The sequence below is a fragment of the Lathyrus oleraceus genome, chromosome 1, assembly GCF_024323335.1.
Source record: "Lathyrus oleraceus cultivar Zhongwan6 chromosome 1, CAAS_Psat_ZW6_1.0, whole genome shotgun sequence".
Taxonomy (NCBI): Eukaryota; Viridiplantae; Streptophyta; class Magnoliopsida; order Fabales; family Fabaceae; genus Lathyrus; species Lathyrus oleraceus.
Window position 1 is genome coordinate 127,776,062 of NC_066579.1, and position 19,208 is coordinate 127,795,269.

Below are 19,208 nucleotides of genomic sequence, written 5' to 3' on the forward strand. Positions count from 1 at the left end.
CTTTGGTTGTCTCTCCTTTTTCTTTAATATTTTCAGATTTTATTAAAAAAGAAAGAGTATCATTTATGAATGATTATGATACATAAAATATATATTGAATACATAAAAAATATATATTTTTTAAAATAATAATAATTATATAAAAAATAGAAAAAGATATTATAAAATTGTTCTTTAGTAATAATATAAAAAATAAAATTGAAAGAATTAAAAATAATTAATAATTAATATAATAATAAAAATTAAAAAAATAATTTCCGTAAAACAATTTATAATTTAATATAATTTTTTTTAACGTATTCTGTTAAGTTAAATGCAAAAATATCAATTATAAATTAAATAAATAGATAAATATTTTTTTTCCATTTTTAAAAAGATGAAATATTCAAGCTATAAACTACTAAATCAAATAAATAAATAAATACATAATTTTTTTCAACGTATTTTATAATATAAAACTGACATTATTATATTAAAAAAAACTCTCTTTTTGAGTTGAATCCTTCACTCACCAACTACCGTTACCTCACCACACAACTAACAGCAGCCAAACCAAACACAACCCTCTTACGTTTCCACTTTTTTTTGCTTTTTTTCTATTTTTTTCTCCTTAAAACCCTTTAAATCTTTCTTGTTAATGTTTCTTTCCCATTTTTTGTTGTTTGTTCCTCTCTGGTTTCAATAATGGAGTCTATGCTTCTGAAACCTACGTCTTTTTCCAAACCTTCAACACCCTTTTCTTCTTTTCATCTAACAACTCGAGGGTCTTCTTTTTCATTCAACCCCATTTCATCTTTTCCCCAAAAATCCAATCTTTCTCTTAAGGTACAAGCTGCTTCTATTCGGTGAGTATTCTCTATATTTTCTATTTTTGATGTTTACACTCTTTCAATTCTTCATTTTTCATGTCATGTTTCTACGGTTTCTTTTTATGTGGCTGCGATATTAACATTTTTGGTTAGCTTCATGTATGTTTTCTTAATTTTGTGTTATGTTATTGTAACGAAAACTGATTCAAATTTCCTGTTTATTAATATCTGCGGCGGGAGGCGGATGGTCCCGCCGCGATCCTTGATACTGCAGAAAATCATGGTAAATTATGGCTGATATTGCGAAAAATCATGGTGAATTATGGCTCGAAGAGACTCTCGTCCCATCGCGATCCTTGATATTGCAAAAAAATCATGGTGAATTATGGCTCGAAGAGCCTCTCGTCCCGTCGCGATCCTTGATATTGCAAAAAATCATGGTGAATTATGGCTCGAAGAGCCTCAACTGGGTCCGCCTCGCGGTTTAGACAACATAAAAACATAAGATTCACTAGAATGTCATATTAAATATTCAATTGGAATTTAATCGCATTTGTATTTTAACTCATTAATCTATTTAAATATAGGTTAAATTACTAATCGAAATACATTCGTATGGAATAGGCTTTCAAGTAGGCTAACATGTAATAGTAAACTTTCGAAAAGATCAGACTCAGGGCTAAAACTAAGTCTATGACCGACTGTTGGATAGATTTAAGACTGGAAGTTTTTGACTAGACTTAGGCCTGAGAAAGTCTAGTTCGGTCCATCCTATTTTTACCTCTAGTTGCTGGCAATGCAATTAAGGCACAATTTTCGATATAGATTTCTTAAAATTTTATAACTATCCAATTTCTTTTGTGTAGATCGGTGCCAATAAAGAAAAGGATTGATGAGAGTGAAAATTTGACGCTTGATCATATAAGACATTCTTTGATTCGTCAAGAGGATAGCATTATCTTTTCCCTCTTGGAGCGAGCGCAATACTGCTACAATGAAGAAACTTATGACTCTGATGCTTTCTCCATGGATGGATTTCACGGCTCTTTGGTAGAATACATGGTCAAGGAAACTGAGAAGCTTCATGGCATGGTATGGACTTAACCTTTAAAACCAACAATCAAACAGTATTGTCAAATAGCAGATATAGCGTAACCGAACAAACTTTTATTTTTTATGATATGCATTCCCTGATTGGTTTTATCACATTTCGAAGGTTGGTAGGTACAAGAGCCCGGATGAACATCCATTCTTTCCCGATGGTCTACCTGAACCATTGTTACCGCCTTTGCAATACCCTCAGGTAAGTAAATAACATTCCTTCAACAATCAAAGTTGTTTTCTGTAATAAATTAGCAGCGAAACAACTAGTCCTCAGGAATTGGTTCTTCATTGAATTTTCTTTGTAACGTGTGAATAGGTGTTGCACCCTATTGCTGAATCGATAAACATAAATGGTAATGTATGGAGTGTATACTTCAGAAATCTGATTCCGCAGTTAGTCAAGGAAGGAGATGATGGTAATTATGGATCCTCTGCTGTTTGTGATGTAATGTGCTTGCAGGTACATATTATTACTTTTCGTTTAATTTGTATTTTCAAAAATTAAGGCTAAGTTTGGATAAACAACTTAATTAAGTACTTATATCATATGTTTTTATCACATTAGTGCTTGTGTTTGTGTATACGATATGTCAATAACAAAAAACAAAATGAAGTCAAACTGTTTTTATTTTACGTTATAAGCTGTTTTTGCAAGCTATCATAAAGAGTTCATGAAAATAAGCTGAAAACAGCTTAGGAACATGTTCTCTCCTAAAGAGTAGATAAGCTTATATATGGATATAATTATACCTTCATTTCTTATCCTTCTCCTGTCTTGGAGAGCATATGAAAATCAACTTAAAAGGACTTGTGAACATGCCATTAGTTATTTAATTTTTTTTTTACGCGTGCAGTGTCAAAGAGAATCCATTATGGAAAATTTGCTGAAAACTTATGATTTGTTATTACCGCAGGCTCTCTCAAAGAGAATCCATTATGGAAAATTTGTAGCCGAGGCAAAATTTCAAGCTGCTGCAGATTCGTATAAAGCTGCTATTATAGCACAGGTGCAAATACCTCTCAACTATGCCATACTTTTTGTTTCAGTTTGTCATCAACTTGCAAATCCACAGCGAATTGCACGTTTATAAGCACTGTTTCTGGTTTCATTTTTATTTTTGTGATATAAGTTTATAAGATGTGGATTTGTTTGCATTATCGATTATCTTTTACCTTGATGAGTTTTGCAGGACAAGGAGAAATTGATGGAAATGCTAACATATCCTGAAGTTGAAGAAGTAATCAAGAGGAGAGTAGAGATGAAAGCCAAGACTTATGGACAAGAAGTGATTATAAATATGGAAGAACAAAAAACTGAGCCAGTGTACAAAATAAATCCAAGCTTGGTTGCTGATTTATATAGTGATTGGATCATGCCATTGACAAAAGAAGTTCAAGTTGCATATTTATTAAGGAGGCTCGATTGAACATTGTTTATCTTTCCATGTAATGATGCTTGCAATGAACCTATGTAGCACAGCCTTTAAATTGAAGGTGTGTGTCCATTGTCTGGCACATATCAGTGTCCAACAAAAACTTATGTGATTAGATTCAATTACTTTGATTTTTTCGAATTATTACTGGTATAGTATTGGCTTGTGGATGTCTATGTGTTAGTTAGTGCTTTTAGCATATGTAATTAACATATGAAGAAGTTGATATTGATTTCTTATAGAATTCATGACTATAATAAGGAAGGAAATGGTTTAAGGTGTGTTTGATTTTTATTCTATTTTTCTTAATTGCTTCGTTACATTAAAAATCCCTCATAGGTTAGCTTTGCTATGCATAGTCGGTTCCGAGCTCGGATAAAAGAAGAGGATTGTGTTAGGCAGTCGATAAAATTTTTGTTGAATCTCTATGACATGGATCAATTACAAAATAATGTGAATGTTAGATTATTGTCCATAAGTAACACGCTCTATGACTCGAGTACAGTGTCAAAAGAGCAAGAGTTGTTGCATCGTTGCCTGGATGTAGTGAAAAATAAGTAAGGGTTTCTACACTTTCGTGAACGGGTGTGGGTAAAGAAGTTCATGAGAGTAGGATTCGTTTTGGATCATGAAATTTAGACACACTTGAAGCGCCATGAGAAATACAGAGTCGCCACTGGATTTTATTTATTCCAAAGGAAAGGAAAAATAGCGATAAAATCCCAAATGAGAGAAACGGTCTCGCAACCAAGAGCGGATTCGGAAGTCGGTTATGCAAGGGGAAGGTATTAGCACCCCTCACATCCATGGTATTCCATGGGAACCACTTGCTCGTATCAAATGCGTATGGATGTTTGTTTATCTGTAAGTTGCTTGCTATCGAGAGTGAGATGAGAGAATAGGGTGGGGGAGAAAATAAGTTTTAAGTTAGTGTGCTCGCCAAGGATTTGGGCCCTCGTGCCTACGTACCCTCATACGTGCGATAAGAAAGTCAGAGCTTCGTAGTTCGACTTAAAAATGGAGTATTTGTTTGGTTGTTTTTATTGAACATTATTGACGATCGCGCACTTCTGTTCACTTGCTTGTATACTCTGTCATGGGAGCGGAAAGTATTTGCTTGTTTGCGGTAAAGTGGATACGCTTGGTTCGCACTCTAGCAGTTAAACATTACTCGCTCGCACATGGAGGCTTAAGCTTCGTTCACGATAGAACGGAAGTAACACGTTCTTTTTGAAAGGTTTTGAAGTGAAAGCCCTAAGACAAAAGATGATTTGATTTGTTAGGGTCGATTTTATGCACGGATACGAGCATCAGACCCTTGGCTAGATACAGTCAACGGTCCAATAACTCAGGAGTTGAGAGGACAATGTTGTCCTAACCACTCGTTTTCATCCAAAAAAGAGATTTGAATTGTGAGAAGAGTTTGACAAGTCTAATAATTGGAACTTAGAGGGAGACAAGTCTCTAACCCTTGACTAAGTACGGTCAATGATCAAAGTACTTAGGAATCGAGAGAACGATGAAGTCCTAACTATTCTTTTTCATCCTCATAACACCTAGATCTAACTCGTTTGAATCATTAGATGTTTTAAAGGGGGAAGTCAAGTGTCAGTCCTCAGGCTAGGTACGACCGACAATCCAATTACTTGAATGTTGTGTACAACCACGTACACCCCATTTGGTATTCCAATTTGTTATGAAATTGTTTTGAAAAAGGAACTTGACGTTGGATCAAGCATTTGAATTTATTATGAAAAGAGTGTGAGTGAAGAATGGAGGTGAGAGATAGAATGAGGTTGAGAAGAAAATGGAGAGGAGATGTGAATAATGGATCATGGAGTGGATGGGGAATACTTGACGTTGGATCAAGTATTCACATTGCAATGGTGTGAGTTTTATTCGGAAAACAACTTGACGTTGGATTAAGTACCTTTTGTTTCTTTCGAAATGCTTTGTTTATCGTTTTGTATTTTATCTTTGTTACTAACATGCATGGTGAACTAACTAGAAAGCAATGAATCTAAGCTATTACATGATCATTGGGTGGGGGAACATTGACTCCACAATGGGGGGATAGATCCATACAATACAACCTAAGGGAATGAAAGAAAAATACAAGTTACAAACTATTAACTATGTACCATGCCTAAGGCATACAAATGGCATGGCACTTCAAATGTTACAAGGCTATGGGATATGTTATTAGCATGACTAGCTAAGGGTGAGCTCGCATCTCAAAGTCAACATGTGGCCACAAAACAACAAATGAGTTAGCATGAGATAAATTCGAATGAATGAGAGTGATGTAACAATATGTAAGTACATACAATGGTTAGAATCGATTCAAAATGTAATGGATTAATCAATGAAAAAAAATCAAAGATCTATCCTATGATCATGGTAAATGAAATTAGACATACATAGTATTCATCACCTAAATTGAAATTAGATTTTCAATTTACAATACGATCATAATACCAACGAAATCGATTAAATGGACAATTGAAGTAAACATTGATTCTAAAGGTTAAATCTACCTAAACATGCATTAGGATCAAAATTAATCGAATATGAAATTGTAACACCTCAAAATTTGCCCTCCTCTCTTGGGACTAGCTTAGCATGTTGCATTTCATTTTTAGGACATTAGTCATTGCATCTTTGCATATCATGTGGAAACAATAAGCAAGTCATCCTCCTAGGTCTTGCTCAGAAGATAAAGAGGTTAAAAGATTCAAGCTTGAGGGTCTCATGGATTGATCACTAATCATCTGAGGTTTGTGCTTCAATTAGGGTTTCTTGGTTCCCCAAGGAGATTGGGTATTATCTTGGTTGAAGTGGTACATCACCATCATCATGGTCTTATCATCACCAAGAGGTTCATTATTCCTGATCAGTTCCTTGGGATTAGGGTTTTGACCTTTGGTCAACCCTAATTAGTTACATTGTACCAATCAGGGTTTTTCAAGGAGATGAGGTCTTCATTGAGATGGGTATCATCATATGGTTTTATTGAGCTTGTATAAGCTAGGGTTTCATTTTGGAGCCATTTCATCAAAAGATTGAGGTTCAAATTCATTTGTGCATGACCAAGTCATCTATCAACTACAAAAGTCAACTGCAAAGTCAACTGTTGGATTTGGAGGTGGGAAGTGGTTAGAAATACTTCATTCATGTTCAAACAAGTCTCATTTGACATTTCAAACGTCAACATTGAAGAAAATAAAGTCAGGACAAAACTTTCCAAAAATAGAAAGTGACCTCTAATTCGAAATTGCCAAAAATGGAAAGGTTTTCAACTCAAGATTACATCATCAAGAAAGCTTCAAATGAAATTTTGTTGAACATGAAAGTTGTAGATCTTTCTCTCCCATTTCCAAAAAGTCAAAGATCATCAATTTCTCATGTGTGGTTGAAGAGATATGATCAAAACTTGGCCAAGTGAACATGGAACTTCAAATGTGCATAACTTCTTAACCATAAGTCCAAATGAGATGGCTCTTTTTGCAACATTCTTGTTTCAACCTCTAGTTTCCAAATTTGACATTACATGACATGCATTAAATTCACATAAATATTTGAAAATTCAATGGATTTTTGGAGGGAAAAATGGAATTTGAAATGTGTGCATTATTTGAACATGGTACCACTTCCATTGGCCTTAAAATGATATTTTGAGTGCATTTCAATCCAAAATTCGTACTGTTCACATGCCATGTCCATGCATAGGGTGAAAAGTTCAATTTGACAAAACACCTCCAAACTTCCCTAATTTTCATTAGCACATTGGTTAATTTTAATTAAGCATGATTAAGAGGGAGTATATAACATGAAACCCTAACAGAATTTCACAATAACACTTCATAATTTTCAGATCTAGAATTTTTCATCAAACTTTTCTCTCATTTTTTCTTCAAATTTCTTCAAATCAATTCACATTTCCTTACCTAATTCATCATTTGGAATCATCATGGAGCAAGATTGAAGGTAGATTCAAGTGATTTCGTGCAGTTTGAAGCATATTCAAAGCTTGAGTTCATCAATGGTGAAATCAAAATTCTGTTGAATCGTGATCAATTGAGCCTCAAGATCTCTTCCAATCAACTCTACAAGCTTGCTAGAAGATCATTTGAGCATTGCAAGGCCTGATTCCATTGAATTCGAAAGCTGCTCTTCAAGAGGTCATGAAATTGTGTCTCTTATTTCTCAATTTGCTTATGCTATTCTTGTAGATCTCATTGTTGTGATTAATCTGAGCTTTGAATCACATAAAACCATGCCATATTGAGTTAGATTCGAAGGATTGAAGTTTGGTGCATGATTCTTGTTTTGCTCGATCCACATGATTTACGATGTTTTAGGCTTAACCAATAGTAGATTCATGATGTGCATTGAAAGACCTACACATTCATGTGTTTGATTTCCATTTCTGGAGAAAATGTTCTTGAAGTTCATGATGATGTTACTGTTTGTGACCTGCGCGCGAAGAAGATGATGTTTAAACCTTAGGCCACGGTTTCAATCTGTTTTTCGCTACACAAATGCGTTGCCTTATGTTTGTACTAGGGTTTGCTACCATTGGCTGCATGAGCGCCCATGCTGGCCTTCTGATTGGCCAGCGCTTAAGTTAAATGAAACGGTGCGTATTGCACCTGGCGCCAAAGCCAATTATTCAAATTAATTCCAATAATTCATATTATTTCATTTACTTGTTCAATTTTTATTTCATTTTCATTTCCATCTTCTAAAATTCATAACAAATAGAATAATGATCCAAAAATTATGGGATTTTTTGCACTGTGATCCTTGATTCCTCTAGTTTTTTATCATCATGATAACTCAAATTGTGCATGGCTGAATAATTTTTTGCCCTAGGGTTCTTGTACATGTAGCATGTTTTGACCTTGCCTTGCTATATCATTTGTGAAATGCTCAATTTTAATCCAATGCTCATGAAATTTTACATGTAGAAACTAGACATCTTGCTAGACATTTTGGTGTTGAGTTTGCATTTTTATCAATTGCCATTGCTGATTTATGATTTTTCTAAGTTAGGTGTGACAATTTGTGTCACACCTTGTGATGTTCAACTTGATGAATGAATTTGCCATGCCAAATGAATTCCAATTGCCATGATTTTTTGTATGATGCTTGATATGAAGGTTGTAAATGCTCATGATGTGTTTTGGAATTTTTGGAATCATTTCTGATTTGTTTGAGATTTTTCATTCTGGATGGTCATTTGTGATCTTTTGAAGTGTCTTGAATTCCAATTGTTTGTGAAATGCTTGTGCTTTATCCTATGGATGTGAAATTTTGCACACTCTTTCTAGACATGTGTGAGTTGTTTTGGCTTTGGTTTGAGGTTTTTACCATTTACCAATTCTGTTTTAGGATGGTGCTAAGTTGATGTATCAAGTTGTGTCACATATGTGCTTGATTGTGCTTGCCTTGACTTATGCAATTTGATTACCATGCCTAATGTTGTCCAAATGCTCTAATTTTTTGTGTGATAATCATGTTGTATGTTCTGTTTACCCATGATTTTTGCCAAAATTAATTGAATCATTTTTGAATTAATGTGCATTTGTTCATTCTGATGTCACAATGTGGTTACGACTTGCATACCTTGCCATATTTGGTTCATGAAATGAATTTGGTAATTGATATTGATGTGGGATCTTTTGTATTATGTTCTTAATTGATTCAAGTTGATTCATGTGAAATTTCATGTTCTGTTTTGAATTTTTTCTCCCCCTTTGACCCTAGGCCTTGCCCTAGTGGTTTGTGACTCACGGTTGAGCTTTGATTTCAGGTTGAGAAGCACATTGCCATGATGGAATTGATTCACTCTCTTGAGTTGATTAATTGGTTGATATTGACTAACTTTGAGTTGTTTTGTAGGTTGATGCCAAGTTGTTTGTGTTGTGCCCATTGGCTTGTGCCTTGCACACTGTTGCATTGCTTGCTTATCTGTCTGATTGTGTAATTGACTGTCTGTCTGATTGTTTGACTTGTATACTGATTGGGTTAGATTTTTTTCAGGTACATTAGTTGCTTAAGTTCAATTTGAACTTGCTTTTGCTTGGTTGCTTAACCACATAGGTATAACTCTCTGACTTCATGTAGTCTGGAAGACCTGTCCTGTTATGGGGGCAGGCACCTGTCTGAAGCCCTCCTTAAGAGGCAATGCTTGTGATTGTTTATCTTTGTCCCTGTACATATCAGAAGACCTCCTAAGTGAAGAGGCATTGGCAGATACAAGGGATGTGCAATCCATCCCCTGCTATTCAGTGTGTCATCCACTTTGCTCACACACCTTGTGTTGATGCATTGTGGATATTAACCCAAGATCTTTGTTGTGTCAGTCATGTGGAGTAGAGTCCCACATTTTGGACTCCCACACTTTCATTTGTCTGAAGCTCTCCCAGGCCAGGGATAAGAGCTGTGAAGTCTAATCTTCACTTCCCATTTCATCTGCTTCACCCTAACTCTCAATGTTAGGGTCAAGAGCTAACATCAACCCTGATACAGTGGCTTATTTGTCGAGGTTGACATGACCCCTTGACTAAAGCCTAGCCTTGTGTGAGCCCCCTGTTTGTATATAGTGTGTGTGCTTGCTTTGTGCTTTTGACTGATTGTGCTGTGTTTAGGATAGCTTGCTGCCTGTGCAAGTTAGATAGAAACCTCAACCTAGGACCATTGTGGATTGCATGATAACTATTAGGCTCGAGTTAGTCTCCCTTCTAGTTTTTCATTTCCCAGTCTCTGGTTAGGGGAAAGTTTCTCCCCTGTTAAGGGGAACTACGTTGCCCTGATCCTCATACCAGATGAGGTACGTAGGTAGGAGATCACACGAGATCTCTCTGGGCACCCTTTTCCTTTTTTTGTATGCGTTTGCTTGACAGTTATTAGGCTCGAGTTCCCGACTCCCTATTAGCTTGTCTGTTTGTTTCCTTCTTGTGTGTGTTAGGAGATGGATATAAGACCAGCGATTGGCATTCCGTATCCTATTGTTGTGTGCTTGGAGTCCGATATAAGTCCAGCAATTGGCATTTGGTTTCCAGTGTGGGTTTGTTGGTTCGGAGTCTGATGTAAGTCCAGCGATTGGCATTCGGTTTCCATGTTTGTCGGTGTTTGTGTTTTGTTTTGTTTGGCGTGCGTGAGCCGAACTACGGTTGCTATGATTCTCATTCCAGATGAGATACGTAGGCATAGGATGCGATATCCTATCGAGCACGTTTCCCCTTGTCCCGAACTACGTTGACTCTGATGTTTGTTTCTGACAAACTACGTAGAACCAGGATGCGATATCCTGCCGAGTTACCTTCTTCCGTCTCCCTTCCTGTGCTTAGTTCCGGTGTGTGTGTGTGCATTCTTTGAGCAGTTTGTTTTAGCAACCTTATTCTTTCTTTTTGAGCGTGGATCCCGTCGAGTATGACGGACGTGAGGGGTGCTAATACCTTCCCCTTGCGTAACCGACTCTCGATCCCATCTCTCTTTGGTCGCGAGACCATGTCTTTTCCAGGTTTACTTCGAGCGTTTCCTTTCCCTCTTTGGGATAAATAACGCACGGTGGCGACTCTGTTGTTTTGTTTTAGCCCGCCGGTTGTTTTTCACGGATGCGACAGAAATTCACAATCCAAATTCAAGAATTGAATATAACCTACATGATCATGAACAATCACCATACAATTCCTATTGAAAGAAAATTTAATCTAAAATCTAGTCATGGTAAAATCAACCATTAGCCACATTATTTAATCTTGAGTTAAATCAACAAGCATGGATTAACCAAAACCTAATGGCAAGTGATATCAAATCAAGACATGGTTAATTAACTATTGAATCAAAATCTGAAAAATATTAAGAGAAACTTAACCTAATCTAAAACTTGATTAAACCTAATTATCTAATCCTAATTAAACATGAATTAAGCTAATTACACACTAAAAGAATGAATTAATTTCAAATTCCTAAAATCAAGAACTTTTGAACCTAACATGGGTTGACAACTAAGCATCAGGATTAACAAAAAAATTAAATGAAATTAATATAAATTAAAAATCCTTAATCAAGGATTAAGAGAAAATTGATAATCATGAATGTAAGACCCCAATTTTGACCCTAAGATCCCTTATGCAACTCCATCATAAGCATTAGCATTGGGATCATACCTTGGCATACTCCTTACCCCTCCTTCATTGGGTTTGTTTTGGGAGAGATCACCAAGCACTTTGTGATTATGCCATACTTGTATTTTATCATTTCACTAACTAAAATACCAAAAATATGTCTTTGTATTTGCCTAACTCTTTTGTAGGAGGGGCATGATCTCATTGATTCATCAAGATCACATCTAGGGTTTGAGACCCTCATGAACAAAGAGCACAACCAAGAATTGATTCAAGAATGGTTATGAACATCATATATGAGTCTCAATGATCTCTACATGTTATATTGATCAAGTTTTCTTCAAGAGTTTGAGGGTGATTTGCCTTGGAAACCCTAGTTTGACTGGGTATCTTGAGTAACTTCTCCAACAAGCTATCTCACCAATTGATAAAATTTCTCAAGGTACACTTCAAAATTCATCATCTTATGCATATATTATCTACCATGAGCCAAGAAAGTCGAGAGAATTGAAGGTTAGCAAGTTGGTTGATGGTGGTTGGCCAGATGGATTCATTTGATCAAAACTGGGTCTCCCTAGACCATATCTCCTACACATTTTACCATATGAAAATTATTCCAAGAGAAAACTTGCTCTAAATGACATCCTAAAAAACTTTCATGTTGAGACCTAGAGCTAGTTTTGCTTGTAAAATCATTTTCTATATTGAAACATTATAGGTCACTTTTGACCTATACCATTGATCAAGTGATTTTTCCAAACTTCAAAAATGCATACCTCTATCATTTCAAATACAAATGACATGAAATTGGTTACCATTTTGAAGGTATTTGATAGAGATACAACTTTGATGAAGACACTTTTCTCATTTGAAGATCCTATAAAAAGTTAAGCAAGGTGGAATATTGAGACATATGGCTTGAAACTTAGAAAGATTTTGATATGTCAAATTTTTCCAAACTTCCACCTCAAATTTCTCCAAGTTCCAAGCTCCAAATGAAAAAGTGTTGAACATAAAAGTTGTTCCTCTTGATCTCACATTTCCAAAGAGCTCAAATTCATTCATTTTGGATGAGAAATGCATAGGCTGCACATGGCTTAAACAGGCTGATATCATTTGGGATGGATCAAACTTCAAGCATCAATGTACATTTTCATTGCAATCCAAGCCAACTTCAACACATCTGATATTCAATTATGGACCTTCAACAACCATTTCATGGGCCTATGCGCGTCCATGCATCATTACATCATCATTTGCTAAATTTGGAAAGTGAAAGAGAGTGTGCAATTATCAACCATTCCAGCTATAAATAGAGCTTCAATTGCTCAGAATTCACAACACATTGGCGCCGACTTTGATCCCCCATTGAAAATCCTCACTTCTCAAAGGATAACCCTGATAAATTCATTTGAATTTGAGCTTGAATCTCCACTGTTTTGGAATTCAATTCTCCAGGAATCCATTGCTTATAAACCATTCAATCCTTCTCCTGCAAGCAAGTTGAGTGAGTCCAAGCACAAGCAAGATCAAGATCTGTCGAGTTCAGACCTCCATTGAAGGTATTTTCCAAAAGTTTTAAACTCTTTGATTCTCTTAAATTCTTGCTCAATTCTATTAATTCTTTGGTTGTCTGAAGTCCTACCAATGTAGGCAAGAAGATTGAGTTGCTTTGAGGTCTAATCGAAGCAACTCAGTTCATGAACCTCAAATTTCAATTCTACATATCTCTCAATATATTTGTAATTGGAGTGAATGGAGGTCAGATTCGAGCTCAGTGCCATTTTTTATTCAAGATCATGTCCTTGTTTTTCTTTTTGGTGACGGTTCATGTTGACCAGTCCGGTGAGGTTCACCGGGGAAGATGATCGGAGCTCTGGCTCCGGCGATGACTTGGCAAGGCTGAGAACCACAGGATCCATATGCCACGTTTTAATCTTGAGTGTTTGTTTTAAATACCATGTGTACAGCGCAGTTGACTAACATCCATGTGGAACGCGTGCTAGGGACCATCAGATCTGCCACCTCAATTAATGAGGGAGATCTGATGGTCCACGTGATTTAGAATTTCTTACTTTTTATTTTAATTGCATTTTCTTCAATAATTCATATTAAATTCAATATTGATCCAAAAAATATGGGACTTTCACCAAAAAATTTCAAATACTTTTCTCTTCCATATTCTGAATTAAAATTATTTTTTGGATCATTATTAATATTTTTCATGAATTAATTGATTTTGCCTTTGTTTTTAAATGTCCAAAAATTATGAAATTTTTTCTCCAAGGTCCTTTGACCTTGTTTGACCTATGATAAATCGCATGGCCATTTCTTTGGTGTTTTGATGAGATTTTAGGAATTGGACAAAACATATTTGATTTTAATGCACTATTTTATTATTTTTAATTGAATAAATGTCATTTAAATTTTGTTGACCATTTGTATTGACTTGTTTAAGTTTGCTTGTTTATTGTTGGGCCTTGGTCAAGGTTGATTTGACTTTGTCAAGTTAATATCATTGGATTTAGGGGATTGATGGAATGTACATTCCATCTTCCAAAATGAATGAATGGTATTAACTTGGTAAAAGTCCTCCTTTGACCAATTTGTGATCTCATTCATCCCCTTCCCTCTTCATTTCATTCCTCTTCTTCATTCATGTATTTCCATTTGGCCTATGACATCTCAAAGTCCTAATGCTAGTTGATTGAAAAATTGACATGAGTATGGATGAGATTAGGCCACACCTTTTGCATATTTTTTTGTGCGTGGTATGTTTCATGAGCATAGTTCATAATACTATGTCTCTAACATGCATTAACACCAAAAGTCTATTGCCCGACCTCAAATAGTTGTGACTTCTACATAAGTCCAATTACGATTGCTTAACATAGCGCTAAATTTGTGACATAAAAGGCATAAGCATTCTAGTTAGTGAGATTGTAAGTCTCCCCTCTTTCATGGTATTGTGTGGAAACTTGGCCTTCTTTCCTTCCTTTGGAAGATGTTTTGTTTCAAGGATCCATGCTTGTGATAAGCGGGTTGAGTATTCTCCAAAGAATGTCTTGAAATGAAAAGCAAAACAAAACTAATTTCTAACTTACTAACTATTAACTTTTAATTCCAAGCTTTTACTTTAATGCAATTTACCTTCAACACTTTATTTCGTTTGCCATTGTACATATCATACTAATTGTTTATGTTAATGCAATTTTCACTTTGTCCATTTGGACCATATTGTGTGATATATTTTGTTTGTGTATACTTTGTTTGTTTGTATGGTCTTTGACCATTAATGTACATAATAACAACAAAAACCCTAAAAAACTTTTGAATGGACTGTTGGTTTGATCTTGGACAAATGGACTTAGAATTTAGGCAACATCCTTTGCTAATGGAATTGGCCAATGCCAATTTGTTGAAGAACCAAGTGCTTGCAATTTGACATTCATCTGATACATCTTTGAAGATCTCTCTAAGTTTCATCTGCAACATGATCATGGTGTAGCTGTTATTTTGAACCTGTGACTTGTGGAATTCATTTGTTGCATGGGCTATTTTGAAGAAGATCATGAAATGGATAAGCTTGGATGTGGCCATCTTTATTTGATGCCTTTCTCTTCAAGATGTTATAATTGTGCATTTGTATGTTGTTTGATTCTAAAAGTCCAAGGAAATTCTGGGTTTCTATTAACATACTTGTCTATTGGATTGATACCCATTTGGTCAGATCTTTTCAACTCTAAACTTTTAATTTTTATGCATAGGATAGTCTCTTCATCTTCTCCCCGTTTCTTTAATTTCAAAATCTCTCCATCCATTTTTCAAAATCTTCTTTGTGTGAACTACTTTTATTCTAAACTTTGACCACTTTTGCAAAAAAGATAGAAACTTTGGCCTTATGCCATTATATTTTCAAAATTCTTTTCTTAAATCAAACTTGTAAATAAACTTAACTATACTTGACTTAAACTTTCGAAAAGCCAAAAAGAACTAACTCACTCAAACCATTTTCAGGCCTTGGCGCCTTTCAAACTTAAATTTTGTTAAAATCAATGCACTCATTTTGAAATTTGTATCACAAACTACGAGGTTTTGATCCCTCATTTTATGTTGGTATGTAGGCACAAGACCGAAGGTCTTGTCAAACACAAAAATATAATTAATAAATTCTTTTCTCATCCCCCCATTCTATTTGTTTGTAAACATCACTTTGTACAAAATACATATGCACACAAAAAGGGCTCCCTAGGAGTACCTAGGACACTTTGGGTGCTAACACCTTCCCTCTGTGTAACCAACCCCCTTACCTGTGATCTCTGACTTTTATTAGTTTTTATTTGAAAACTTCTTACTTTCTGGGTTTTGTTCGTACTTTTTCCCTTTTCCCTCGGAAACAATAAAAGTGCGGTGGCGAATCTTGTTAATTGATCTCTAGCTTGTCAATATCTTGATGATCATGAATTTCCCGCTACATAAATTAAGTGGTGACTCTGCTGGGGAGTAGTCTCCAGTGGGTTTAGCCTACTTTTTGTGTGAATATATTTGTATATATGTGATATTTGTATATATGTATGTGTGATATAATCTGCTTGTTGTGCTTGGTGATATCTGAGTGGTGAGATAAGTTCTAACCCGAACTTGAGTGCATTTAAGATAGGAGGATGGTATAGTCATGTTCGACTTGTGTGGAGTAGTCCTTAACAAGTTGGCTTGACATCCATCTGCTTAGTGGAGACTCCTTTGGATTTGGAAATGTCACACAAGTATTCATGGTTAGGCATTATTATCTCTAATTGGGTCTGAGAAGTTAGGGACCTTAGAACATTTAACCCATCTTTACCTATTTAGGACGTAGTGCGGAAACTGTTCAAGTGTAGACTTGATAATAGTTGTTACGCGATACTACACTCAGACGAGTTTCTCTTGAGAATATTACGGGTCAATGAGTCAGTCATCTTAACCTGTAATATCCGATAAAGGGGATTAAGACTCTGGGAACTTTTTAGAACATGATCTACAGGTTTTTATCCTTAGTTCACTCCTTTGGGATGGTTCTTACCCAGACTTCATGCTCGTGACTTGTAACAAACCATTGATTCTTGGTTGATCCAATCAAGTATTGTCAATATCAATGGAACTTGGGTGTTGATAAGGTGTAAACCATAATCCACCAGAATGGATGATTGATCTTGACAATGACTTGATTCATCCCTTGACCTTTTGTTTGCCTTGTGTGTGATCCCTTATTTGTGATTGTTGCATTCATGCATTCATGCACATCATAACATTCATCACACGAAAATTTCAAGGAACTAAGGTATCATTTGCAAATATTTTCAGACCATGGATTATGGACGAAGGAACACTAAGAAGTACAGTTTCAGATGTCCCGACTTGAAAGAGTTAAGGAAGATAGCAACTTTTGTATTAGATCCCTTGGACTTCAAACAACGTCATGGGAAGCTTCTGTCCATCTTGTCTGCTGATGTGGTTGAATGACTCTTGAGTGTACTGGTGCAGTTCTATGATCCTCTCTACCGTTGTTTCACTTTCCTGGATTTTCTGCTTGTGCCTACCTTGGAGGAGTACTCTCACCTTTTGGGGATACCTGTTTCTAGTAGAGTGCCTTTTAGTGGATTGGAGGAGATTCCCCGATCTAGTATTATTGCTGAAGCTCTTCACTTGAAGAAGTCTGAGATAGAGGCTCATTGGGTGAAGAAAGGTGGATTATTTGGGTTGCCATCTGTTTTCCTCATCAAGGAAGCTATCACTTTTGCTCAAGCTGGTAGTGTGGATGCTTTTGAAGCTATCTTTGTGTTGCTCATCTATGGATTAGCTTTGTTCCATAACGTTGACGGTTTTGTTGATGTTAACGCCATTAGACTTTTCTTGATTGGGAATCATGTGCCTACTTTGTTGGGTGATATGTATTTCTCTTTGCATCTAAGGAATTTTAAAGGTGGTGGAACGATTGTCTGTTGCATTCCTCTTCTGTACAAGTGGTTTATTTCGCACTTGCCTCAGACGCCTGCTTTTATGGAGAACAAACAATGTCTACGGTGGTCTCAGAGACTTATATCTCTCACTAATGATGATATAGTTTGGTATGATCCGTCTTTGAGCAGTTTGGAGATTATTGATAGTTGTGGTGAATTCTCTAATGTGCCTCTCATTGGTACACAAGGAGGAATTAACTACAACCATGCTTTGGCTCATCGTCAACTTGGGTTCTCCTTGAGAGACAAACCTAATAACATGTTGTTAGAAGGTCTTTTCTATCAAGAGGGTAAAGATCCCCAACATTTGAAGCAGAAGATTATGCATGCTTGGCATAATGTGCATAGGAAAGGAAGATCCGAGCTTGGTCTGCGCAATTATGTAGCCTTGGAAGCTTACACTCTTTGGGTGAAGAAGAGAGCTATGGAGTTGAAGATGCCTTACCCTTGTGAAAGACCTATGTCTATGGTTGTGGTTGAGCCATTAACTCTCCCTAACCAAGATGTAGAGGAGTTGGAAGATGCGCTCATCAAGACGAAGCAAGAGAAGGATATGTGGGAAGAGTGTTTCCGTACTTTGAGCAAGAAGCATGAAGAGTTGCAGTTGGAGTCTAAGGAAAAAGGTGCACTGATTGAGCTACTTGAAGACCAAGTGACGAAGAGACAGAGAGAGCCAGAGGTTTCATCTTCTAGCATGCCTCAGCCTTCCGTTGCTTGGAAGAAGATTGTTGACCAACTTGTCCTCGAGAAGACTCAGATGAAGGTTTCTTTTGAGACCGAGATCCGTCGCATCCGAAGGAAGTACGCGCCTTCAGCCAGATCTTCTGACATTGTTGTTAGGGATCCTTAGGATGACTAGTCTCCTTTTCTCTTGTATCTTTTTATTTTGGTTTCTAAAATTGTACTCAGTATAATCCTTCCAATTTATATAAATAAAAAGGTATTTTTGGTCATAATTGTTACAATTACCATTTAAATATTATATATTTGTCGGAGCAAATGCAACACGACTCCCTCACCCGCCAAGCATCACCACCACGAACACGACCTCGCGAAGGATGACTCAAAGAGTTTGCGCGAGCCTCAACGGAACCAGCGTGCCATCATGAAAAAACTAGGAACGGCGACGAATCCAACAAGATATCATCGACGAATCAAAATGGTTCTCGTTGAGTACAACGGATGTGAGGGGTGCTAATACCTTCCCCTTACATAACCGACTTCCTTACCTATTTTCTCTTTCCCTTGGGTTTTATCGATATTTTCCTTTTCCTTCAGGAATAAATAAAGTTCAGTGGTGACTCTGTTGTATCTTCAAGTGTGCGATGCGCTCGGGTATTTTTCATGGCGTGACAATAAGCCTTATTGAGGTCAAGGTGGTCGTCAACTTCAAGATTCCAAACTAAAATATTTTCCCCCCTCCTTAGCTATGATCACATTATGAGATAAAAAGTGCAGACTAGGGAAGGCTACTGACATGTTAGGAGGCATAACAATCTTGTGATCATGAATAAAAGACTTGGATGCAGAACTTAAATTCCACTGAATACTCATAGGTATCTGCAAATGCTTAGCCAGAGTTGTACCACACAAATTATCAAGCCAAAAGTTGATCTTGTCCCCTTTTCCAACTAGCCAGGCAGAATTAAATTTAAAGTTTTGAAACAAATCTTTAATACTGGTCTAAAGAGAAGATGAAATGTGATGCTAAATGTGTCCACCTTTCAT

The 19,208-nt window shown here is 36.3% G+C and overlaps 1 protein-coding gene across 1 annotated transcript; it reads left to right on the forward strand.

Annotated features, from left to right (window-relative positions):
- Window positions 1-502: 502 nt before the first annotated feature.
- On the forward strand, window positions 503-3,640 carry LOC127121767 (chorismate mutase 1, chloroplastic). The gene is made up of 6 exons (XM_051052207.1): window positions 503-845; window positions 1,676-1,901; window positions 2,026-2,112; window positions 2,230-2,373; window positions 2,828-2,920; window positions 3,104-3,640. The coding sequence occupies exons 1-6, from the start codon at window positions 685-687 to the stop codon at window positions 3,338-3,340; spliced, it is 948 nt and encodes a 315-aa protein (XP_050908164.1). The 5' UTR covers window positions 503-684; the 3' UTR covers window positions 3,341-3,640.
- The last annotated feature ends 15,568 nt before the right edge of the window (window positions 3,641-19,208 follow it).